This window comes from Sarcophilus harrisii, chromosome 4 (genome assembly GCF_902635505.1).
Source record: "Sarcophilus harrisii chromosome 4, mSarHar1.11, whole genome shotgun sequence".
NCBI classification, from domain to species: domain Eukaryota; kingdom Metazoa; phylum Chordata; class Mammalia; order Dasyuromorphia; family Dasyuridae; genus Sarcophilus; species Sarcophilus harrisii.
The window spans coordinates 349,477,031-349,503,654 of NC_045429.1; the positions used below are offsets into that span (position 1 = coordinate 349,477,031).

The window sequence follows — 26,624 nt, forward strand, 5'->3', positions numbered from 1 at the left end:
TTGGTACTGCTCAAAGTAAGAAAATTTAAATGTTGGGGCTCTTAAGACTTAAAATCTATAACCAGAATTGTAGCAAAGTAGTAAAAAAAAAAACCAACAAAGCAGCACTAATATAGAGATTTTATTTAAACTGTATTGAGTTTTTACAGCACATTTCATGTTTGTCACAATGCGACTAAACAGTTTGGATTTTTGGCCACATCATTACTTTACACCCACAAGAGCTCGGAAAGGAGTCTTTGATGAACATAGCTAAGCTGGAGGCCCTTAATTGTCTCTCTTTTAATACCATGCAGTTTTAACTCACTGTATGGTACAGTCCCTCAAAACAGCCACACAGAGTGGACAGATATAGTCTCCTCATGTATTGTCACAGTCTTACTTTTTTTGCTGTCTTGAGTTTGCAAACCATCATAAAAAGTACAGAACTGTGCATGGGCAAAGTAAAATGTAAATGAAAAATAGGGCAAACAATTAAAAAGCCACTCAACTTTCAATGTAAAGGATCAGAGAGTACTTTCACAGAATTTTATGTATCAGACTACATACTAGATAAGGAGTGAACAGTTTGTTACTTTTTCAGTCACCTCAGGAGTTTCCTGCCTTGGAGTCTCCATTATTCAACTCTTTCAATGTAAAATGTTTTTTAAAAAAAACCCACCAACAACCCCAAATCCTCTGCTACTTTGACCTAAATATACCATGTGTTTTCCTTACAGTCATGGCATTAGCACATAGTCAGAATTAAAACAGCATTGATACTTCTCTGTAAGAATCAAGAATAGGTCAGGACTTCTAATCATTCTCTTCCTAAATGCAGATCCTAGTTAGTTCTCTCAAAAATAAAAAAGTAAAAAGTCTTGGGGATAAAATTTTAGGAAGCAACACAAAAAGTCAAAGAAACTGTTATCCCAGTCTTTCAAACAGGATCAGCTTAGATATAATGCTTTGTTGTATACCAGCTAGCTTAAGAGTAAAGGAAGTCCAAGAGAAACGCCAGAAAGTGGTTTCATTATGGACCAAGGAGACTGTATCTGTCCCACCAACAGATACTACAGGACATGGCTATATCGCTGTATCTTTTCTTTTGGTTAAGTGCCACTGGTACATGTTACGATGAAAAGAACAGAATGTACAGTCCAAATGGACCTGCATTTCTCTCTCCAAATTTTGGTATCAATGCTATAACCTCCTCTGTTTGGGTTCCATTGTTAAGTGCACAGAAATAGACAGCAGCATTTGTTCTGAAACCCTCACATACCAAACAGTATATTCCAGGAGGTAAAAACCAAACACTAAATTCTACCCTCAAGGTGTCAAGTGTTCAGGATAAAGAGCAGTGTAACCCAGAGGAGGCAGTAGCCAAGGGAAGGGCAACATCAGAATTTTTTTTTTCTACGTTCATGCCAGGAGAGGATCAGGGTGTAGTTCCTGTGTTAGCACCAGGATGACTGGGAGAAGTCAGGCAAAAAGGGCACTGAACAAACCAGCAGACACCTCCACAAATGGATTTTTATTTTCCCCCATCTCCTCATTTTTTAACAGCTCATATCCTCAGAGCTGACCACTGGGTGACTGAGTCTACTGTTTTCACAGCTCAAACACTCATCTGTATTGGGACTGGATATCAAGAGAGATTGGCTCTGCTCCAAAATGAAATTTCACTCCTTCTGACTTCTTCTATACTTAATATCCACCATACTGCCAGCTCATGGGCCAAGAGACAAAAACAACCAACTTCACCATTTGCCAAAGCATTCTTCAAACCAAACTCCACAGAAAGACAGAACTAATGCAGCTACACTGGAGTGCCTCTAAAGACTGAGCCTTCATGCACAGACACAGAGCACAGAGGTATGCTGTGGAGATCATCTCAGATAAGATAGGAACCCCCAGCTTGTACATTATAATCTGCTTTTTCAGGGTGGAGAAATGGAAGCTGATTTACCACTTGGAGTTTGGTTATAAACATGTCTTTCTATTGCTGTTTGGGGCACTTTGCACCAGGCAGTACCTTTAACATCATCATCTTATGACCCACCCCCCCCAAGGTGAAAAAAGTTGGTGTCACCTACATAACCTTAAACCTCCAGACTTTAAGGTCTGGAGCAGGACCTTTTACACCAAGGTGAGGTTCTCACCATTAGAGGACACTGCCAAATTTGAATTTCTCTGCTCCAGTATGATGGTACCAAGGAGGACTTCATCAAGACGGTGTCTTCGAACTTTGTGTTCATGAGCCACACCAAGGAACCTTCAAAACTATACCTGAAGCAGATCCTCCCTTCAAACCTGTTGAAATTGGACAGGTGGTCTCCACTGGCATTCAGCTAGAAGCTGTAGCAATGGGTTTCTTCAGATGTTGGCTCATGAGTTCCCTGGCACGTGACACTTGGATGTGTTCATAACATGAGTTACAAACAAGAACTGGATCATAGAGCTGTTGGTCAGGAATGGGCAGCTTCAGGTGGCAGCATCCAGCACAGAACACATTCCCACAATTTCTGCCAAAAGATAAAAAGTTTGAAAACATATAGGCTCTGAGAATAATAGAGAGAAAGTAGGTTTTAGAGATCATCAATGTGGAAAGGACAAATAAAAAAAAAAAAAAAGAAGAAGAAAAATAATACATGGAAATGACTAACACCAAGAAATCTTACCTGCAGTGGTGTCTCCGTTTGGCCAACCAGAATTCACAGTCACAGTTATAGCAATGGGATGCCATATGGTCTGGAACCCAACGAGTCACCTAACAAAAATAAAGGGAGAAAAATTCAGCTTCTTTTCCAAGTGGATTATATCAACAAAATACAGTTTTTCCTATTTTATGGCGACTATCATTTATAATAATAATAGTATTTAAGTAGCACAAAGTGCCTTACATATTATCTCATTTGTATATTACTCACATGACACATAGCAGTCTATAGTGTTGGCAAACATGTTTGTACAATATAGCAATCATACCTCAGTTTCTTTCTTATCAACAGGTTCCCAGCTAGCTTCTGAAAGGCAGTCCTCACTGTGATCAGAACCAAAATCTTCTGTATCACTGCCATCTGACTCTTTCAAACATGTCTAAAGAAAATACAAAGATGCAGAAGTACAGATGCTGCTTAAATTCCCAGGTAAATTCATTACCTAAAACAGTAAGATTTTTACCCTTTTGACATTTCTTAACTATCTTAATCACAGAAAATTAAAAAAGCTTTTATATTTTACTATCCTATCCTATATTACATTATTGTCCTTATATTCCTATGAAGAAATAGGTTGTTTTCAGAACACAAAACATGAAGAAATTATGTTGGGAAACCAATTGGTTGAACAAAGTCACTACTTACAAAGTCATCCTCATAGTCCATAGGTGGCTCTGCTGGAGGGGCACAGCAGTGACGGATATCCAGCCTCATCTGGAGTTCACGCACCTGCCTCCGCAGCAGCTCTACCTCTTGTTTGTATCCCGCTTCAATTTGCCGCAATCTATGCTGGATCACATCCGTGGGGAAAGGGAGGCCATCATCATCCAAGTAGAGAGGAGGCACCGGAGAAGGGCAACTCAATGAAATAGGCTTTGTACTAGACACCTGCCTGAGGTGACCAGATAGCCATGTCCTGTTGGTTTTTCCTGCTGAGCCAGTACAGTGTCCACTGGAATGCTTAGAACAAACAGGTGATTTCACACCTTCTCTCTGAACCCATTGGCCACCAACATAGGTCCCTGACCCCCGTATCTGCTTACTATTTGACCTCTTACTGCAACAGCCATAGGAAAGCAGACGCCTAGGAGTCTCCCCATTTGGGAGTGAAGTCACCATTCCCTGGAAACTGTCCCAGTTGGACCCCAAAAATGAAAATTCACTTGTCTGACTCTGGGAAATCGGCTTTCGGACCACTTCCAGTGGCCCTTTGCCAAATCGAAGATTTTCCCATAATGGCCCATTTCTAACATTCCCTCTTTGACCATTATCTTCCTCCCAGGGGGCAGGATCCAGCTGAGTAGTCAACTGCTGCTCCTGGGTGATACTTGACACAGAGTCTAAAAGGTCTTGGCAAGGGGGACCCAGGAATGGGTCTATAAGAGTTTGGCAGGCAATACTTGGTGGGTTATGAAAGACACCTAAACTGTGGTCTGGAGCATCTCTACAGGGCACGCCTGGCATGGGGTCTAGGGGAGCTTGTTCAAGAATGCCTTGATCAGGAGGGGAATCCTGAGAGAAGGACTCCGGAAGTTTAAAGATTCCATTACATTCAGAGGAAACAACCTGGGAGAGCACACTGGCAGCATTTATCTTGGCACTGTGTGCAGGTGGATGTTCTCCAACACCATCGTAAGTCCTACATGGTTTGTCCAGAATAGGTAGGCTTGCAGCTGGTTCGGAGTCCTTGGTTTCTTCCAGGTCTTTGATTTCAGGATTGCTGGGGTGGCTCTTCGCTTGCTGTAGTACCATGCTATTTAGTAATTTGTAACTGGGGGGATAATTTTTGTGATTGTTCAAAGTATTATTGCTCAAACAGTCTTTCTGGTTACTGGGCTGGAGATGATGACCCAGTTCCTCCAGTGGCTGCTGAGGGCTACCTGGCCCATGTTCTGCTAAGGGTATATCTGTCCCTTCAGAATTGCTGTGCCAGGGCTCCAGACCTGCTCTAGCCTCCTGACAGTGGTTATTTAGATTGGGATCACTAGATGTGCGAGTCAGTGCACTGCTGGTGTCACAGGCAGAAAACAAATCATCCATGGACCTTGTTTTAGGTAACCTGTGAAAATAAGGAATAAATCAAGAAAGAAATTCATAACCAAATCTAAGATGTATAAATGATTCTACAGCCAAGTCAATCTCAACAAATATTTACTGAGTACCTACTAGGATGGTTACTAAATGTTAAGGAGATATTGTCCCATTGGAATAGACTGGTAATTTCACAGCTGTAGAGAGTTCCTGGCATGAGGACCTTCCTATACCAATGCATATCTAGAACTTTCTCTACATCTAGTCTTAAAAGAGTATTGCCCAAGGCATGAATAAATGGAGTGACTTGCCTAGAATCACACAGCCAGTACGCAGAAACAGAAACTGAACCCAGGTTCCTAACACTTAGGCCAAGCTAATTATCACCCTTCAATAGATGAGTGACTCCCAAATCTGTATCTACAATTTCAAACTTTTTCCCTATGTTTCAGTCTTATATTTTACTAGCTTGCTGGACAAACTCAACATGTTTCAAAGCGAATCTCTTATCATCTCGGAAAAAACACAATTTTTTCCTGATTCCCCTATTTCTGTTAAGATCATCACCAGTCTTAACTTCTTTGCCTCAACTTCCTCAATTATAAAATGGGGATAATGACAGCACCTATCTCACAAAGTGCTTGTGAGAATCAAATAAAATAATATTTGTAAAATGCTTGGCACAGTGCCTGGCACACAATAAATGCTATATAAATGCCTATTTCCTTTCTTTCCCTCTCCAAGTCACCCAGGCTCAAAATCTTGGAGTCATATTTAGATGTGAGAGAATATGCAAAACAGTTGCAAAAATCTCTTCAAGATCGACATTTCTCACATCAATCCTCTCCTACTCATTCCCACTGTTATCCACCTTGTCTAAGATACTATTCTCACCTAGCCTACTAAAATTACTACTTTCAAACTGGTCTTCTGGTTACATTGCACATAGAGGCAGGTAGATAATGCAGTGAAAAGATCATTGTGCCTGTGGTCATAAAGGCCTGATTTCAAACTCGGCCTCAGACACTTTCTATCTGTGTGATGCTAAACAAGTCACTTAATTTCATCTGCCGCAATTTCTTCGAATGTAAAGTAAGAATAACAATAACCACCTTCCTCCCATGGTTTTTGTTGAAAATAAAATAAAAAATATTTGCAAAGTGTCTAGCATATATCTTTTTTAGCTGCAATTCTATAAACTAGTACAATAATACTTAATAGCATAGTCAGAAGGGTTTTTTCCTTTGACTCTCTCAAAATTTCAGCTCTAAGGCTGTCCCTTCCAGGCAGAAGATGGGAGCTTATCCATCCTTTCAACAAATTTTGCCTCTTTCAAGTAGCTCAAAGTGATTGTGATATACATAAAGTTAGATAAGTAATATGCTGAAGGAATATGAGGTCAAATCATAAAAAAGATAAATTGTTGTAAATAAAAAGCTATAATAATAAAAAGAAGAAATAGAAAAAAGTGAGTGAGCTATTGCTCATTATTATTGCTGTAAATACTACTACTATTAACAACAATTATTACTAAAAAAAAAAAAAAAGATAAATTGAAAAAATTAGAGATGTTGGAGTGATTTAAAGAATTAGATTGGCATGGCACTGATTTCATGAAAGGTTATCATGTGGAAAAGGAATTTAATTTGTCCTGCTTAATCCTAACTGGTAAAATTTGGAAGGGTCAGTAGAGTTAACAAAGAGGTAACAAAGAGGTAATTCCAAGACTTCATGTTAGAGAAAAACAAAATAAAACAAAGCAAAACACTCCTAACCCATCTCCTACTATTAGAGCCATCCACATTTGGAATGCTTTGTTAGGAAGTGAGTGTTCCCTCTTTAACAGAAAACCGGGGTGAGTACTTCTCAAATATGTGATAAATGTATATGCTTTTTTGTGACTCACTATACATAATTGCCCTCAGAACTCTGTGAGAAAAATGGCCCAAGCATCTTTCAAATAAACTATTTATTCATGTAAATAAAGTACTTAACACAGAGCCTGGCATTTAATAAAATGCTTGTTTCCTTCCCTCCTACTCACAGTGTCTTTCTTCCCTCCCCCCCAACTAAATCTATATACATCAATGCCAGCATAATCTTCCCAAAGCAGTTTTCATTTTTACTTTTTTGATCAAAAAACTTAAATGGCTTCTCAGTACCCAAGATATTACTTGCATAATCTCTAATCTAATAGTGAATAGCATTTAAGATCTTCCGTAACAGCCACACCTATCTTTCCAACCTTATTTCCAACTATTCCACTAACATGCTAGTCATAACTTCTTAAATGCTTTCCTACCTTATTCATGTTATGCCAATGCCAAGGACGCACATTTCCAATTCGATTCAATAAAACATATATTTAGCACCTATGTTCAAATAGTTGTGCTAAATGTATTTTCTATTAAAAATGAAAAATAATAGTCCCTGCCTTCAAGGGGGTGGAGAGATATTATTTGTACACAAAGTAGGTTATGATAGAGTCAGATAAAGTACTATTCTAAATCTGATTAAAAAAAAAGATCAATTTCATTTGTGAGAATCAAAAATAAAGTGACATGAATTGGACTTGGAAGGGTGGCATTTCAGACATATAGGGAAAATAGGATTCTAAATGACACGTGAGAAACAGCACAAGAAAAAGCTTTAAGGTAAAAGAGTAGGATTAGAGTAATTCAATTGAATGGAACATAGAATATATAAAGAAAAGTATGAAATGAAGCTAACCATGTAGATTTAAGCCTGATGATAAAAAGCTTTGAATATTAGGATCAAGAGTTTGTATTTTATAATGTAAAAACAAAACTCATCAATGAACCTTTAAAAACAAGAAGGGGGGGAAAAGAGTTTTTATTTTATATCATAAGTAATGGGGAACCAGTGAAGATTTCAGAAGGGGTAGCCTTGCATTATAATAGCTATTCATTATGAAAATGCAGGCAGTGTTGTGGGGATGAACTTGAGATAGGATTAGGCTAAGGCATGAAGACAAATTCACAAGTTTTAATAATCTAGGTGGGAAAGGAAAACTAAGAACCCACAGTAGAGTGGTTATATTGAGAGGGAAAGATGGGGATAGATTCTTTAAGTGCTGAGGGTATAGAAAACATAGGACTTTGCAACTAATTGGAATTATTGTATCAGAAATGGGGAAGAGTCAAACATGACTCCAAGATTACAAAATTCTACTTAGCCTCAAAGCCTGTCTTGGGAGCTATCTTCATAAAGCCATTCCTAATTCTGCTGAATTAAATGAGATCTCTTCCTCCTATAAACTTTTAATAGCACTTTATACTTCTCTTATCATATTATATTTTTCCTTAAACCATAGTAATTTATGTTCTGTTCCCCCATTAACATGATATTAAGCACCTTGAGAACAGTTACTATCTTATCTTTTTATTATCCACAATACCTAGTCTAATTAAAGTTTTATACACAATAAGCAATTACTAACTATCCATTGACCATAATAATCTAGTTTCAAAAGACTACATTCAAGCCTTTAGGATTAGATTTAGGTTAGGAATTTACAATGTGACAAAAATTGCTGGGAATATTGGAAAGCAGTTTGGAGGAATCTAGGCATAAACCAACACCTCATACCATACCAAGATAAAGTCAAAATGGATAGAACTAGACATAAAAATTATATCATAAGTAAATTAAGGAAGCATGATCTATGGATAAAAGGAGTTTATGACCAAACAAGATACAGGATCACATTAAGTAAAATTAATTAATGAAAATTAACAAAATTAAAAACATTTGCACAAACAAAACTAATGCTGTCAAAATTAGAAGGAAAGAAAGAAATTGGGGGGGGGGGGGGGAAACATGTTACAGCAAGTATTTCTGATAAAGGCCTCATTTCTCAAATATACAGAATATGGAGGTAAATTTATGAAAATAAGAGCTATTCCCCAAATGATAAATGGTCAAAGGATATAAACTTTTAAGAAGAAATCAAAGTTATCAATATTCTCATGAATTTTTAAATCACTAGTGATTAGAGAAATGAAAATTAAAACAATTCTGACATATCATCTCACACCTGTCACATAAACTAAGATAATAGAAAAGAAAAACAACAAATGTAGAGTGAATACAGAAAAACTGAGACACTAATACACTGTTGATAGAACTGTAAACTAGTCTGGAGAACTATTATTTGTTCTGGAGAACAATTTAGAACTTTGTCCAAAGGACTATAAAACTGTGCATACCCCTTTACCCAGAAATATCATTCTGCGGTGTGGGTATGTGTGTGTCTATATATCCCAAAGAGATCAAAGGAAAAAGAAAAGAATCTATTTGCACTAAAAATATTTATAGTAGCTCTTTTGTGGTAGCAAAGAATTGGAAATCAAGGTAATCCCATATAATTGTGATAGAATACTACTGTGCTATAAGAAATGACTGAGAAGTTCAGAAAAACTTGGAAATCCTTACATGATTTCATGAAAAGTGAAATGAGCAGAACCAGAATAACACTGTATATAATAACAGCAATACTATGTGATGATCAACTGTGAATGATTTAGCTATTCTCAGCAACACAATGATCTAACACAATTCTGAAGGACTTTTGAAAAAGCTATCATCTCCAGAGAAAGAATTTATAGTCTTAATGCAGACTGAAGCATACTTTTTGTTTACTTTTTTTATTTTTCTTGTTTGTTTTTTGTCTGTGTTTTCTTTCACAACACAACATGAAAATATGTTTTGCATGACTGTAAATGTATAACATGTATCAAATTGTTTATCTTCTCAATGAAGGGGGAAGGGAAGAAAGAATTTGAAAATCAAGAATTTTTTAAAACGAATGTTAAAAATTGTTTTTACATGTAATTGGGTTAAAATTAAAATATTAAATTAAATCTATCTATATATACACAAACATATATTTTTTTATATACACAAACATATATGTGTATATATATATAATATATATTCTTTTTTAAAAATTTGTTTATATATATATATATATATATAAACAAATTTTTAAAAAAGAAAGAAAATGTTTCCAAAAAACCCTCGATTTATATGAACTCATGCAAGTAAATAGAATCAGGAGAACACTGCATGATGTAACAGCAATATTGTAGGGTGAACAACTATGACAGATTTAGCTGTTCTGATCAAGACAGTGATCCAAAACAATTTGTGATGAAAAATGCTATCCACCTCCACAGAGAGGACATACATAGTCTGAATACAGACTGAAGCATACTTTTTCAAACTTTATTTTGCTTATAGGATTTGGGGGGGGGGGGGGGGGGGGGGTCTGTGTTTTCCTTTGCAATATGATTAATATGGATATATGTTTTATATGACTTCACGTGTTTAATGGATATCAAATTACCTTCTTAGGGTTAGCAGAGAGAAGAATTTTTTTAAATGAATGTTAAAATATTTTTCCATGTAATTGAAAAATATTTTATGAAATAAAAATATTAAAGATAATAATCTGTTGAGCTGAAAAGCAAAGAGTAAATAATAAGTGTTATATGAATTAAGACAAAGACTAGCTGGATTGACTGAAAAAAAAAAAAAAGCTTCATGGAGGGAGTGAAATCTGACCTGGGCTTTAAAAGCCTTAGTAGGATTTAAAAGAAAGAAAGAAGAGAAAGGACATTTCAAATATTGAAAAAATTACATTAAAAAAAAAAAAAAAAGACCAATCCCATTTGATTTTAAACAATTAGGGTCAATCTTCATACAGTGACTCCCAAGTCTCTCCAGCTGCCTGCAGCACATCTCCATATGGCTATTCCATCACCCACATCATCTCAAACAAATTTAGCTTTTCTACATGATTTCAATGAACGTCCTACTACTTTCTGGGGCCTACGGTTTCAAACCTATAGTCATCATTAGTTCTTACTCTCCTCATCCCTATTCCCAACCCCAATCTTGCTGAAAATGCCTTCAATGTCTCAAATCTGATCCCTCTTTTCTATAAGCAGTATTCTAACTACCAGCTTCACATGTACATTTGTAAAATGACCTTCTAACTGGCCTCCTTGACTATGATTAATTTACCACATTGCCAGATTAGTCCTCCTAAAACATTATATTCATCATATTAATTCCCTACTTAAGAATCTATATGGTTTCCTCTTGATTACTAAATCAAATCTATAATAATCAAACTAGTACTCAAGATATTCCAACCATTGGAGGAATCTTCTCACTCTTTCCCATCACAGCCCCTCTAATCTGGTCAGCCAAATCTCCCTTCCCCTTTCTTTTAACCTCACTCCTACTAATGACCTAGATTATGACTAATATTCATTATATTTTCCCTGACTAATCCCCTCCCATCGTTCCTTTTCCTTCTTTTTAATTTCTATAGGTATTTTTTAGGTATGCAGACTGTATCATTCCACCACTCTTACGAGCTTATCTTTAGAATCTCCACACCTAGAAAATCTGAGAAGAACCATATTGTTTACTTCAGAATCAGAGAACGTCAGAATGGGAAGAGACCAGAGCAACTATCTAATCCAACACAAACAGAGGTCACAAAGTCACAGATTTTGGGAAGCCACTGGGGTAGCAATGTGACACAGGGGATAGAGTACTGGGTCTGGACCTCAAATTTGGCCTCAGCCATGTGGTAAAGTGCATGACCTTGGGCAAGGCACCTCATTTCTCTTCGCCTCAGTTTCCTCATCTATAGAATGAGGCTAATAAATAGTACCTGCCTTGCACAGGGTTATTATGAGGATCAAATGAGATAATCATAAAGCACTTGGCACAGTACCTGGCCCATAATAAACACTATATAAATGTTTCTTGTTAGCTATCATTGTCTAGTATGTTTTCCTGTACAATAATGCTCCCTTCTATAGAACGAGTAAACATCTGGTAACCTGCAAGCTTCCAAAAAGGGAATCTACTCTCTCCTCCTGAGGCATTCCATGCCATGAAAGCTGACCTTGTTGGGACATCTTTCCTGGCAGCAAACCCAAGTCTGCCTTTTTATATCTTCTACCCGTTACTCCTGATTCTGCCTTCAGAAGCCACACAAAAGGAATCTAATTCCTCTTCCCCTTCAGACCCTTTAGATACCCGTCTTTTCCCCAACTTATTCATTCCCAGTTCCTTCAACCAATGATCCCAAGACAGGAATTCACAGGCCTCTCTCCTCTTCCCCACTCTTCCAATAGGATATAATATTGAGGACAAACTAAATAGACCAATAAACACTTACTGAATTACAATGAAGAAGTGAGAAGGTTTTTTGGTTTGTTTTTTAGGTTTAAAGATTTAAAAGCTTCTCAGCACAAGAGGACCATTCTAACTTCTATTTACATCAAAACTTCAAAGATCAACGACTTCATCAGTCTAGGGACTCTCCCCTCTCCTCTAATATAAAGTTTTCTTGAGTTGGCATGGCCAGCCATTTAGGAATGAGTTTCTTCAAGAATTCATTATGCTCAGACATAAGAATTCTCAGACAAAGAAGAATAGTTTGTTACATGTCTGAAGCTTGGCAAGGCCGACCCAATTTGATGCTCTGCTAGTAAGCCCATAAGAGAGCAAGAACTCTACCACATCACAATAAAATATTAGAACAGGATTTCAAGGAACCAGATAAATAGAAATTTATCAACTTAAAAGTTTGCTTCTCTCTGGAAGACAAATCAATACTACCCATATATGGGGATTCAGTTCCCACAGACAAGCAGATCCTTCTGACAGCCAATGCTGGAGGACATGCCAAAAGTTCTCGCACAGACTCCCTACAGCTGACTGCAGAAAAGCTATTAATGCCATGACATCATATTCCCTTCTGTTTAGGGTTCCTCCCCCACCTTGATATGTCACAGAATTAAGAAAACTCCAGGAGATATTGTACAATGAAAATAGACCTCAAGAAAATGCAAAACGCACCTTGAACTAGCTATGTGCCAAAGCAGTTTTCTGCCCGATTTCAAAGACTTGTTCTAAATCTATCAAAAAAGATCTACATTAAGCCAAGGAAGGGGAAAGGAATAAATGTTTTTCCTGCCTGTCCAGAGATCGGCCAGTGAATTCCTGACTCTGAGATACTGGAGGAAGGTAAAGGTCCATGCTATCTTCTCCAAGTGTGCAAGGAGATGATGCTGGAAGGTACACAGCTGTCCAGAGGTGCAGGGCCCGCACGTGACACACAGGATGGAGGACCTAGGGAAGTAGCACAATATACCATTTAGTCACTTATATAATAACGTTTCAATCTGCCAGCCCTTTCTTCTTCCCCCAGCACCTAATGCTATTTCTGCCAGGTAAACCAAAGATGGGGGTTCAAGCTCACCAGCTCCGAACCCGGAACATAAAGAAAGTTGTGGAAATTCTTGTTGCCTGCTCGGAGGAGGGACCACACAGAACAGGTCCGCTTATAAATGTTGCGCATCTCTCGTTCCCATGGGTTGTTAGCCAGGAATGTGCCATACAGACAAGAGTATGTATGCTGTACCAGTTTTACCTAGAGAACCAAAATAACTAATCACATCTTGGAAACTTGACTCACTGTTATCAGCCTCTTCTTAAGCCACAAGCTTCCAGAGACAAGAGAGAACTTCCAACTCACCAAAAAGGCTTCATTAAATTCAAACAGGCAGGGGAACTGCTTAAGCAGCTGGTGAACTGAATCAAGCCACTGGAGAAACACTGGGCACTGTTCATTCTGATCCTCTGCATTCTCTTGGTGACCACATCGATCACCAAATTTGTGACCAAAGTCCAGCCAATCGGTCTCCACCAGCACTTGGAAGCCCTTTGAAGACAGCAAATACTCTAAGCCACACAACCCCTCAAGGAAGGTTAGAGAGTCCCAGGAGAATTCTGTGGGAAAAGTCCTGAAGCAGAACTCATTTACAACTACTCAATAAGCATTTATAGTGAAATGAGAAGTCTTATCTTAGACGGTTTTAAAGGTTCAGTCTAGCATGTACATTGGCCCCAGGCTTTCTACCAGGGAATTTCAAATTCGGACCCTTGATTCCCGATCCTCACCCCAAGACATTCCTTTTTCCCTCTCCTCTTTCCCAGCCAATATCTGTACCTCTAAAGTCCTATAGTAGGGATCCAACAGGATCTTTGCCAGGGCTACAATCTGAGGAGTACGGTCCCAGCCATCTGAACAATGAACCAGAACTGGCCGACCCTCTCGGTCCACTGTGTTGGACACCAGCACTGCTGCCTTCAACATCACTGACAAGTGTTGCAGCCATTTGGTGCTCTCCAATGCTGACAGCCAGCTATTTAGATGAAGATAGCAAAATCTGTTACTGAAGGTCCCAAGTGTCAGGAAGACACCCTTTCAGTACACATAATCACATCCAACAATTCCCCAGGAAGTGCAGAAATGAAAAGATGCATCATTGAAGGCAAATAAGTAATGGGAAATCCCTATGAAGACTACACACTTCGACTGTTCACTCTTGCCAACTTTTCTGTTATTTAGGGCTCAGTTTCTTAAATTGTAGGTTGTGATCCCATATGGAGGGTCTCCTAACTGAATGTGTAGGTCATGAAATTATGACTTGTTATTAGTTGTAAATGTTTTATTTGTATACCTATTTTTATATACCTATGTAGCCAGGATCATGTAAAAATTTCTCATGTGAAAAGGGGTTGTGAGTGGAAAAAGTTTAAGAAGGCATAATTTAAAAGATTACAAAATCTAAAAAGTTATCCCTCACCCTTCACATTTCATGACAAACTAGCTGGCTAGAAACAAAACTGGGATGGCCAGGATTGGCTCATAGCAAATAGAGGTTACGATTATGAAGAGGACAAGGCTTCATGAACTAATCTAAACTTAAATTTTCAGGTCACTTCTTCCCCCCAAAAAAGACGTAAAGAATGAAATATGGCCTGGGGCATCAGAACAGCAAGAACAACCTACTTGCTAGGATCTGGCATCTGACTGCAGACGGCTCGAAGGTACTGGAAACTGTTCCGAATGGAATGAATATTAGCCATTCCCATGAATACCACTTCACAGTTGGGATAGTACTCTGCAGAGGAGAGAAGAGGCAATAAGAGCTAGTCTAGAGGAGGGTGCCCAGTGTGATGAAGGCAGTGGAAACAATGCTGTATAAGAATCAGCTTTGATTCTTTGAATCTAGAGATTCAAAGAGATTGTGCTTTGAATCTAGAGAAAAGAAGACTTAGGAAGGAGACATGATGGGTCTCGTCATACACTTAAAAGGTTGCCAAATGGAAGAGAGATTATACTTGTTTTGTGTAACTTCTATTTACATCAAAACTTCAAAGATCAACGACTTCATCAGTCTAGGGACTCTCCCCTCTCCTCTAATATAAAGTTTTCTTGAGTTGGCATGGCCAGCCATTTAGGAATGAGTTTCTTCAAGAATTCATTATGCTCAGACATAAGAATTCTCAGACAAAGAAGAATAGTTTGTTACATGTCTGAAGCTTGGCAAGGCCGACCCAATTTGATGCTCTGCTAGTAAGCCCATAAGAGAGCAAGAACTCTACCCAGATGGAAGAATTAAAAACTAGGAATGGAAATTGACAAGAGACAGATTTCAGGTCACTAAAATAAAAAAATACAGAACAATAGATCTTTCCAAGAGTACAATGAACTGTTTGAGGTGGAGGTAGGATTATGGGTATGGAGAAGAGGAGGAGTCAGTTGCTCATCAAAGGAGGTCTCCAAGCACAGTCTAGATGATCACTTGTTGAGGATATAGTGAAAATAATACCACTTCAGATATATATATATTGTGCTAGGGTCCCTTTTAACTCTTGAGATTTTGTGATTCTAAAACAGGAAAACAGGAACGGGAGAGGCCTCTTGTTTCCGCTTCTATAACCTGCCTGGTAAAAGTGGGGCCTCAGAATTCTTAGAAACTGAACTTCCCTGAGCTCTCTGGACATAGAGTCAAAGTAGGTGAAGAAAAGTGAGTTGTCTGCAAGTACAAGGGAAAAGGTGGCTGGTACCTTCACATTCACAGCCTCCACCCTTGGCCCGGTTGGCCACTGCTGCTGTATATGATCGAGCATCTAAGATGAGCAGCTTCTGGGGTGCTCCAGTACTCTCCACTCCAGAGCATGCTGTAAGAGAGGAATCTAAACACACAGGGAAAGGATACCCAAAGTAGGAAGGTCAGAAACAACTGTCCCAGTTTTTTCTTGTTCCTATGGTACTCTCCCTCTCACTCAGCTAAAAGAGAAAAAGCCACATTATACTGAGTGATAACTCCCTCCTCCCACTCCCACACCTCAGTTTAATTCCCTGGGAATTAGGTTTAAGGTAAAGCATGCTCCTCAGTACTCAGTGCCACATCTTACCGAAATCAGCATCACATGTTTCACTTCCCTCACTGTTCCCATTGAAAGGGACACCCCCAGCTGCCCTCACTCCAGGATCCAGGGCACAGGCTTTGGCAATAGATGTAACCAAGTACTCATCATCAGCATTGCGCCAACCCCACCAGCTGATCTCCGGCTGGCTGCAACGGGCGATCGCAGCCCCATTGCGCAAGTGCCTAGAAAGAAGAATACCGTCAAACTGCTTTCAAACACAACAAAGTCAGAGACATGTCCTAGAGAGTTCAGGGGCACCAGTGAAGCCAACCCAGAGGCAGAGATGACAAAAGCAAAAAAGTTCTATATTTAAAAGATGACCCTGATTCCATAAGATTTGTATAGCATGTAACCTATTAAGGAAGGAAGAGGATCATATCAAGATTTCCGAAGCTTGCCAGTTACTATTTACTCTATTACTTCACATAGAGCAAATGTTTGAATTTTTTAAAAAGCTGACTGAATTTTCTATAAAGATAAATTTTTAGAGGAACAGAATCCCCTCCTAAAAGATAGAATAAAAACAGAGCAGAGCCCAAGGATCATGATTCCTTGTTCATCAAGCAAACTAAACTAAAACGATGGCTAATGCAGGCCTGAGCTGTCTATAAACAAAATTCTCCTCCTGAATAAGAAACGAACTGCTCAGACACCAACCCTTCCTATCACACACACACAAGTCCCATTTCCTTACCTGTATACCACAACAGGGATTCGCTTCCATGAACGGAAAGAAGCCACATTTTCTAGCTCCTTGTCTGTGATCCATACAGGAACCAATAGCTTCTGAGGATAACTGGGACACAATCTGAGGAGAAGTCAAAAAAGTACTCTTGAGCTGGGATTAGGAAATACAGAACACAAGATTGGAGGTCTAAACCTAAAAGGACACACAGCATAGTGTTATGCCATAGTTCTCTTTAACTGTTCTGACTTGGTTTCCCTGAACTAGTTTCCTTTGTCTCCGTTTCCTTAACTGTTCTGTCAAATCCCCTTAGTCGTAAAAACCCACTCTGGTCCATTAAGATTGGGAACCGTTTACTCTAAGGTTATAAACTGCTAGCAAGATAACCAAGAGAGCAGACTGCCTGATCCTTCTCTGTCCTCAAGAATTTACAATATTCCTCTAAAATATTCCAAGAAACCTCACTGACATCTTTATCTCTGGGTATTCAGACATCCTGTCTCTGGGCTTTTAGGAGTTATGGTTTCCCCCCCAACCTGACAGAAACCTTCCCGCCTTTTTGGGTCTTTGTTTCTAAGGTTATTTAAAGAATGGGGCAGCTCCTATTCATTGCTAAATTCTTTGAGATGACAGCCCTGGGACCAGCATGGTTTCCTTGGTCCCAGTATATCTTTATCTCTATCTGACTGGATGATTTGAGACGAGAGTCCTGTCCAGTCAATTATACTCTCCAATTAATAAACTATTGAAAACTCTCTAATCTCTCTCCTGCCTCAGTTTCTCCGGCATTACAATAGTAAATACACATAGAACACTGCACTTGGGAGTCAGGACAACCAAGGTTCAATATCCCACCTCAAACATTTACTAGCTATATGATCCTGTGTGAAGACAATAGCCTCTGAGGTACCTTCCAGTTCTGAAGCTAGACTCCCATGATCAGAGAGTTCATTGAGTCTTAGTTCATTTGTCCAAGGTCACACAGGTAGTGAATGACAAAGCAGGAATTCAAACTTAGACTCTTTGATTCTACATTGGGTGTTTTATCCCCTTTGCCACCCTGTTCTCTTCTGGGAGCAAGACCCCATTAAGTGACCACAGACTTCCCTTCCTCACCACCATATTGTTCCCCTTATCACACCATCTACAACAATTAAAGAGAATTTCCAATAAGGCACAGTCCAGTTTCCTACAATGCTTTTCTTCCCTCTTGCCCTCACTTGTAATTGCTGTTGATGTGCGAGACTCTCCAGACGTTGTGCAGGTCAAACCCCATCCTCACCAGCTCTGCCTCCTGCCGACATCGTATGTGCTCTCCTATAAATACATACACCAACTGTCAGTATTCACAAAGAATTGTGACCCTTACAGATGATAGAGATAGAAAAAGAAGTCAGACCATCATACTAGATAGAAGACACAAAAGGATCCTGACCAAATACCAATTCACCTGGCTGGCAAAGGTGGGTGTGCTGCTCCTCCTCAGTCAACCCTAGGCACCAAGCATGGTAGGCAAAGGCAAAAAGGTCCTCAGGTTTGGCAGGTCTTGCTGTGGCTCGGCTCAGCCTTGACAACCACTCTTGGCACTGCTTGAATGTAGAAAAGTGGCACCTGCCATACAAAAAGCCACAGGTTTGGATAAGGTAAGGAGTGTAATCCACAGGGGAGAAGGTGATTTAGAGGCCAGAAAACAACAAGAAATGGTAGGTTGGAACTCTTGATACATGCCTCTAGAGCCACTAATTTAGCCTTAGTCCTAGTCCTCTGGCAGGAATCCTTTCTCCATACAATAGCCCCTGGTTGATTGGCCTCAAGAAATGTAAACTCCTCTATTATCTTTCTTCCCATTCCCTTGCTTTCCTTCCCCCCCTCAATTTAACTGCTCTGATTGTCTTTCAAAACCTTCTTTGAAATCGGGTCCTGATGACATACAATTTTATTTGCCTATCCTTCTTCATGTAAATCCTCTCAAGTAAATCTCATCACCCTCCCAAACATGCCATGTTCATCCTTGCTCCTATATTATCACTTTCTCTGCCTCTATTAGGCTACCTATCTCCCCTTCCAGGCTCAATTAAATATAATCTCCTCAAGGAAACTTTCAATTACTTCATCTAACTCTGTTATCATCAAGAGAGATACTCTACTGAGGTCCCTTTTCTCTGAACCCCTCAAACACCAATCAATACTACACAGTTTAACATAGGAAATAAGAAAATGGAAAAATGCTAGTTCTGTATCCCCATTTAAAATATTAACATCTTGAAAACAGTAACCATATCTTATTCTTCCTCTTAATTCTCCCTGCCACTTGGCAACTGCTCAACAAATGCCTAATGGTTGATTAATGGAGATATCAAACAATTCACAATTTATTATGAAAAAGTCCCATACAAATAAAAAAATTTATAACAGTTCCTTGAGAAAAGATACTGCTTTATTTTTGTTCTTAAAAACCTATCACTAGTAAATAATTGATAAAAGTCTGATGAATTGAATTAGGCTGATTCAGTGAGAAACCTTTTGGCAGTAGAAAAGTCTAGCAAAGACAGAAGAGATAGAGCAGGGATACCCAAGAGCTACACTACCCTCACCTCACCACCTTGGAATCCTTGCAGGCAATGTGCAACTGAAACATGTCCCGGCTCTCCACACTGTCAATCATTCGCAAGGGCACCTAGTAGAGAAGAGAAGCAGGAAGACTGAGTTCAGGACCCAATCTTTCAAAACTGAGTTTTCATCTCTCTCAATACTAGAACAGAATGCCCATATAAACAGGCTAAAAAATAGGGTGGTAGGGCATGTAACTGAGGGAACGAGACAGAAGCTTAAAGAGAAATGGACAAAGATCTCATATAAATTTTCTTGGTGAAAATAATAGTACCTGCCACTAAAGGAACCATAGGTCTGGAGAAAACAAGGGATAATCCGTAAGATTAGGGATCTAGGAAGGACCCCCTGCCAGCCCCACCTCATACATACAAACCCACCCTGTTCTTGTTACTTGGAATTGAAGAATGAGAATAGGAACTCACGTTAATGACCGAGTCTTTGAACTTGATGTGTAACCGGTAGTTGGAGATGGCAATAAGGGCATCAGTTGCCCGGCCTAGGAACTCTACCCCCTCCCCTTGCAGCACTGTGAAGGGTACCTGCCAAAAGTCAGACCCAGGAGTTAGAGCTAAGCCTGTCCCAATTTACCAACCCCACTCCCACAAACACACCTCTGCTCTCTGGAGCTCCCAGTGCAGGAGCTGGGCCAACACAAGGGAAGTAAGCCCTCTCCATGGTAACTTATACCAGGCAACTGTGGCACCGTAGAGAATAGTCCCTCCCATCCCTGGGGCCAAAAGTTCCACAATAAACTAAAAGAGTCCCTTCCCTGCTGGCCTGGGTTGGAAGGCAGACAACAAAGAACAGATCAAAGGAATCTCTCTGGTACAGATTTAATCCAAAGAGACCTCAGGGGTTATCTGGACCAATTCTTTCATTCTACAGATGAGGAGCTGAGGTCCAGAGAGGGGAAGTGACTTCTGCAAGGTCACACTGCAGGAAGCAGTCCAGCAAAGAATGCAAACCAGATTTTGACTCCAAACCCAGGCTCACTATATTCTTCCATGCTGCCTCCTCCCAAGTAAGGAGGAAACCAAGTGGGTCATAAATCAAAGGTCCTGCCCTGGAAGTAAAATCTTAGAAACCAGATGGTCTCAACCCCTTAATCCCTCTGCAGATGAAAACAGATGCCCCATAACAGCACGGCTAGCCCATGTTCCCACACCTGGCACAACAACTAAGGTCCTTTTTCAGGCATCTCAACTTCTAAACTCTCACCTGCAGGTTCTCTTCTTCTTTCACTAGTTCCTTGGGGGGAAACAGATCCTTGGCTTGGATATACTCCAGGCTGGGGGGCCCCTCCTCACCCTGTGAAGGAAGCCACCACCCTGAATTACCAGGTTCCACTCCCCAGGACTCCTTCCAATCCATAAGATTATCCCATAAACAAAGCCCATTCAGGTGAGGACCTCTACACAGGAAGCCAAGATTTGGCAGAAGAGACTACAGCAGCTCAAGGTTAATGAGTAAGTCTAAGGAAAGAGTTAGAATGAAAGGCTGATAAGGAATTGAGAGTCTAGGCCTAAGCAAGAGATGCTCAATAGAAATTTCCAAATAGTGGGAAGGGAAGGCTATCATGAAATGCAATATAAGGGATGAAAGAATATCCCAAAGAGAACTCAGAGTTGACAACCGATTATAAGGAAAGAAACATCAAGAACAAGTGCCCAAGAATGATAAATGAAGAAAACAAAGAAGGAGGAAAGCAGGGAATCTAGTCCTATGATTCCAGAGGCCTTGGCAGATGCTTTCTAATTATATTGCATCCAAGGTATGTTTGGAAAGATGGGGGGTTAAGGGGAAGGTGGGAAGCTAGTTGGTCTGTTTTCTTTGTTGGGAATTAGACTGCAGACATATCCCCATTCCTTGACAAGCAATCTGCCCGGAATCCCGTTCTTAAAGGGAATTCTTAAAGAATATTCCAATATGAGCAGAAGATGTTCTTCCCCAAGTACCCAATAGGATAAGAGAAGAGGATATCTCCACTTAGAAGGGGCTAGGAGATACAAGGGCAGCAAAGGGAAGAAGACTTTAGAAACACTTATTAGGGAAGGGAATGTTTTGTAAGATTAGGAAAATGAGGAAGCAGAATAATCATGAGAGGGGAGAGAGAACTATTAAATGACACAGAGCCAGAAAGAAGGAGATAGAAGCCTTGGGCCAAGGAAAGAAAAGGAAAGAAGGGGAAGAGTAAGGCAGCTAGCTGACTGGGGGACAATCAAGGAGAAGAGACTGCCATGTTAGGAGAGATAGTTCTTGAGAGATGGAGGAGAAGAGAATGAAAAGTAGGAGATTCACTCTAGTCATAGGTACTAGGATACACAAAATAGGCAGGTGGTCAAGCAGCACTAAAACAAACACGGATAGACTGTCTAGAACTAAGGGAAAAGTAAGGAATGAGAAGCGTAAGAAATGGTACCCCCTGCAGGGCGGGGCCTGGAGCTCCGCAGTCAAGGGCAGTGGCTGCAAGAGCCGCCAATAAATCTCCATCCTTAGCCTGCGGCAGTCTCTGACATGGATAGAGTGAGGTGGGATCAAGGAAAGAAAGAGTTAATCCCAGCCTTTCCTCCCCCCCCCCCCCTCCCGCCCTCCCAAAGGTCATTGGGTTAAACTGAGGGGCCGGAGCAGGGTCCTCTCGAGAACCACTGAGAGAGGAAGAGGATCCATCCAAGAAGAGAAATCCCGTACCCCAGGCCTAGCCAGCACTTACAAAGCAGCTGAGCATTGAGCAGGAGACGCGGGCAGTCAGGCTCATGGTCGCAGGCAGCTGGGGCCAGTGTGCATCTCCCCGAAGCCTTCGCCGCTGCCCTTCCACCAGCCTGGGGCACCCACAGCATCCCGGCTACAGGGCCCGCCAGACACAGCAGCAGCGGCAAGGGCAGCGCAGCAAGGGAGCGCCAAGCTAGGGGCCTCCCCTCGCTCCCCTCCCCTCGCTCCCCTCCTCTCCACAATGGAGTGGGCCCCGGCTCCGCCCTCCCGGCTAAGTAAGGACGGGAGGAAGGAAAAAGGCGGAGCCACGGGCCGCTCTGCAGCGCGCTGCCCAGGGCCTCCCCTCTGCCCCAGCAGACTCGGGCTCCACCCCGCCGCCGCCGCACGCCCGAGGCAGGCCGTCGGGCCGTCACTAGGGACAGCTCCCGGACCAGGCGCTCCAGGGCCAAGAGGGCACCATAGCAACTGTCAGAGACAAGGGGAAAAGCCAAAGGCCCCTTCAGTTCGGAGAAATTCCCACTGGTATCTGTTCGGCTCTCCCCGTTTCCTGCTAACTCATTCCCCTTTTAACCCCCCAAATCCTCCCAGCCTCTATTCTTTCCTCCTCAAGAACTGCATCCAGTCCCTAACGGCCCATCTCTTCCATTTCTTTCTCCAAAATGCTCTCTGCCCAGAAAGGCCCCTCCTCCCTTTATTCCTAACCCTCCAGTACTTTCCCTGTGCTTTACTTCTTTTCTTTCAATGATCTCCCCATCCTCAATCGGTCTATTTCTTTGCCCTCTAATGACAGCCTTTCTCCTCTGGAATCACCTACACACTCTTCCCCTCCAACAAAAGAAATACCAGTCATTCCCACTCCCAGGAGTCCTTGGAAAAGGTAGACCAGTTTGGTTCAAGTCAGTCACCCCAAACCTCTGAAAATTTGGTCCTTGTGTGTTTCTGATGCCAAAACTTCTGCCCTGGTGATAACTTCACCTTACCTCACCTCATATTTGTTCTCTGTCCTTTGACTCCTGGAGAAAAGTTATTTTGGGGATGAAAGAGAATTTCCAAAAGGAAAATAAAAATAAAAAGGAGCTTTCCATAAATAACAAAGAATGATAACTTAAAAGTTTCCAAAGTGATTTACATGTTATCTCACTTCATTCCTCTCTTCAACCCTGTAATGAAGGCATTATCTTTATTTTGCAGAAGGGGAAACTGAACCTCAGAAAGGTCTCACCCAGCTAATAAATGTCAGAAGCAGAATTCAAAACCAGCTCTGTTCTGAATCCAACTCTAGCTCTTTTCCTAGAAGAGGCTACTTCTAAACAAATGAACTGATCCCCTTCAAATCTGACAAGAGAGGAAGTAGGGAGTGATAATGAAAAGATTTACAAAATCCCTCTGTACTAGAGTGAGGAACAGTTGGAGCCTCAAGTTCTTTTCTGCTTTCAGCCTTTAAGGCTACTAAGAAGAAAGAATCCAAGAAGTAGCCAATTGATAAGCACCCTATACAAAGTCTCTCTCCATGGAAAGAAGCTTTAGTCAGAAATTTCTATCAAAGCCTCTAAAGCAGTGGTTCTCAAAGTATGGTCTAGAGAATCCTGGGGATCTCTGAAACCCTTTTAGAGGGTCTACAAATTCAAAAATAGTTTTTATTTCCAATATGATAAATGTCTATAAATATAATCCAGATAAACAAAAACTCTTTGGAGAGATCCTCAATAATTTTTAATAGGATAAAGATAGTGAAAACAAAAGTTTGAGAACCACTGCTTTAAAGCAACACCTGAGCACCTGGTGCTAAAGGAAGAACTGAAAGTATTCTCACCAACTCTATTCCCCAATACAAGGGAAATTTTACCCTGAAAAGGGAAGAGAAAACCAGAAATAAAGGAACAGTTTGATCTAGAAAGTACCTAAATCCCCTACTTCCCCCTCCTCCATCCTTTTATTCTGTTGTCTCACCTCTCAGGGGCCAGGTATCCATGTAAAAATACTGGCTGGAAACTTGGGGAAACAGATAGGGCCAGAAATAAAGAGAGGAAAGATAGGAAACAAGGAATGGAAAACATGTAATACCATCAATAGAAAAAGACTAAGATAAACCATTCCAGGAGGATTCTAGTAGAGCTCTGAATTAAGAATTATTGGACAACCCTTCAGTTCTATCCCAGGTGACAACTGAAGGATCACATGTTTTGAAGTTAAATGAAATTGTGGAACCTCTCCAATTCCCTCCCACATAGCATCAGATGCTACCAACATCTCACAAATTAAGAGTCACAAAGAACACCAAACTAATAACAAAGCAGCACTCAGACTAAAGCGTGCAGGGAGGGGCCCAGACTCAGGAAATTCCAACAGGGATCCAGGGCAATAAAAGAAATTGAACAGCCAAGAGAAAAGCTGGTGGCGATCAAGCAGCATTGGAGGGCTAGGTAAAATGTGGGCTTCTGGAAATAATCTGCCCGATCCCAATATGGTCCTTCCCCTAGGTTCTTCTAGGGATGGAGTCTCAGGCTTATCTCTGAGGCTAAAAGTCAGGCAAAGAACTGAAGGGAAACAATTAGAAAGAAGTGGGGAGAAGAGGATGGCAGGAGAGAAATAAGGAGGCTATATGAAGCTCAGAGCTCCAGCTGACTTTGACTTGTGGGCAGAGAAAGAAGGAGCATAGAGCACAAAACTGGCCAGGGAAAAGACCGGTGATAAACGAGAGGGATTTGAAGGAGCCAGGTTAGAAAGAACCATAGGATTGTAAATACTCACCATCCTACCGTGGTGAGAGTCCTGGCTGCCTGCTTCTCACTGTAAGGAGAATAAAGAGTAAGGAAGGTCAGGATCAGTGAACAGAACGACTTTTCTCATCATGCAGTCAGTGGATCACAGCCCCAGCCCTTCCCCAAAACCGTCTCCTCCACCCAGGACTCCAGCTTCCCCATGAGTCATTAAAACCCGAGCTAAGGTAATGGAGCTCTAGAAGACAAACGCTGAAAGGCCAAGTTCCTCTCTCCTTGGCACCTATTCCGCAGGGTTCGGAACACACTTCCCAAGCCCAGGGTAGGGCTGCATTTCCCCCATGGTCACCCGGCCAGTAGGGGATGTCCTTCCCACCTCAGGGCCTCCAGGGGAAAAGCATGGGATTCCACCCCTACTCCTAGAACAAGGCAGCCGTCCCCCGGGCTCAGGGCTGCCTGCCCGAGGGAAGGGAGAATTCCCAGCCCTGGCCCGCCCTGCTTCCTACGACCCCCAAAGGTCTGGCGGCCTGGCGGCTGTGGGACTGGAAGTCGCACACACCTGACCTGTTCCCTGTGGGCAAAGTCCAGGAGATCAGGGCCTGGGACCAGAGGGCAGCCACCCTGGGAAGGGACTGACCGGGAATAACCGGCCTGGTGCCGGGAGGAGTCACCCACTCAACCTGGGCAGCGGGCTAGGGCCAGCCACGAAAGACAAGTCCCAAGAGCAGGCAAGCCGCCTTCGCCTGCATGTGGCCCAAGCCCGCTCCGAGAGACTGGCGGGGATAAAGGCGGCAGCGGGGATAAAGGCGGCAGCGTTCATCCCCCCCCGCCACCCAATCCCAGGGGCACCCCTGCCCAGGGAAACCCTCCCCCCAGCCCCAGGAGGCTTCTAGGAGAAGGGCCTCGAGGGCGGAGGCGCTCCCGCCTCTCACGGCCTGATCCTCTCACCCACTCCGACCTCCCTGGGCACTAGGGCCTCCGAGGAGCCAAAGCCGCCTCGGGGAGGGGCTAGCCTGCGGCCCCTGGAGGAGAGAGAGATCGCGGCTAGCCCGAGAGGCGAGGGATCGGGGCCAGGCCATGCAGCCGGGGACTCCCCCGCCCTCCTCGCCCTGGGAACCCGGCCAGTTCAAGGCTTCCCCGGCGGGACGGGCACCGGGTGGGACGGAAGCCCGGGCGCCCAGGTGCCCAGGTCCGGGGGCGGGGCCTACAGCCTCAGGGGGCGGGGCCTGGAGTGACAGGGGGCGGGGCCCTAAGGAAGACCGTGGGGGCGGGGCGGGGACGTAGCGGTTCCCGGGCCGAACAAGCTATGCGCGGGACGCGGTGACTCACCCGGGCCGGGGCCGCGTCTGCCCGACCCTCCGAGGCCGCGTTCCCACCACTTCCGTCTCCCGCAGCTGCTGAGGCCGCGCAAACGGGACCCTGCCACGGGGCCCCTACTCCCCAGCCAATCATATCCTCGCTTGTGCCCGCCCTGGCCAATAGCCACGCTAAGTCCCTCCCCGCCCACACCGCGCAGCCGTCGCCCTCCCTCTGGACGCTGCTCATTGGCTCTGATGGGCAGACGCCTTCCCGACCTCCAGCCTATCGGGTGCTGACAGAAAAGACGGTGTCCAGAGAGAGGAGATACGGCGGCCAAGGAAGAGAAAGAACCAATGGGAAATCACAGCGCGTCCCTGCGGCAGCCAATGAGAAAGCAACAATGGAAGGACTGCCGTTCTGAGAACCGGAAATGAGGTTTGATGCGTCGCCTACCGTCTGCGCCATGAGAGGCGGGGTTTTAACAGCCATCTCCAGAAGCTCCCGGATTGCCCGGTAGTTCCTCGCGCGCCTTTTCTA

At 42.3% G+C, this 26,624-nt stretch overlaps 1 protein-coding gene across 6 annotated transcripts; it reads right to left on the reverse strand.

The window, feature by feature from the left end:
* Window positions 1-101: 101 nt before the first annotated feature.
* On the reverse strand, window positions 102-26,229 carry MTMR4 (myotubularin related protein 4). 6 transcript variants are annotated; one of them, XM_031966480.1, is made up of 19 exons: window positions 26,118-26,229; window positions 24,820-24,858; window positions 20,578-20,667; window positions 19,782-19,898; window positions 19,341-19,423; window positions 18,197-18,357; window positions 17,967-18,063; window positions 16,756-16,869; window positions 16,047-16,243; window positions 15,696-15,824; window positions 14,635-14,746; window positions 13,789-13,984; window positions 13,315-13,500; window positions 13,039-13,209; window positions 12,754-12,908; window positions 3,345-4,758; window positions 2,968-3,078; window positions 2,661-2,749; window positions 102-2,504 (listed from the first exon to the last, which is right to left on the reverse strand). In XM_031966480.1, exons 2-19 carry the CDS (start codon window positions 24,820-24,822, stop codon window positions 2,327-2,329), a joined length of 3,603 nt encoding a protein of 1,200 aa, XP_031822340.1. In that variant the 5' UTR covers window positions 24,823-24,858; window positions 26,118-26,229; the 3' UTR covers window positions 102-2,326. The 6 variants fall into 6 exon arrangements, with proteins under 6 accessions (XP_031822340.1, XP_031822343.1, XP_031822342.1 ...); XM_031966483.1 differs by lacking the exon at window positions 26,118-26,229 and adding an exon at window positions 25,426-25,633; XM_031966482.1 differs by lacking the exon at window positions 26,118-26,229 and adding an exon at window positions 25,353-25,633.
* Between the last annotated feature and the right edge of the window lie 395 nt (window positions 26,230-26,624).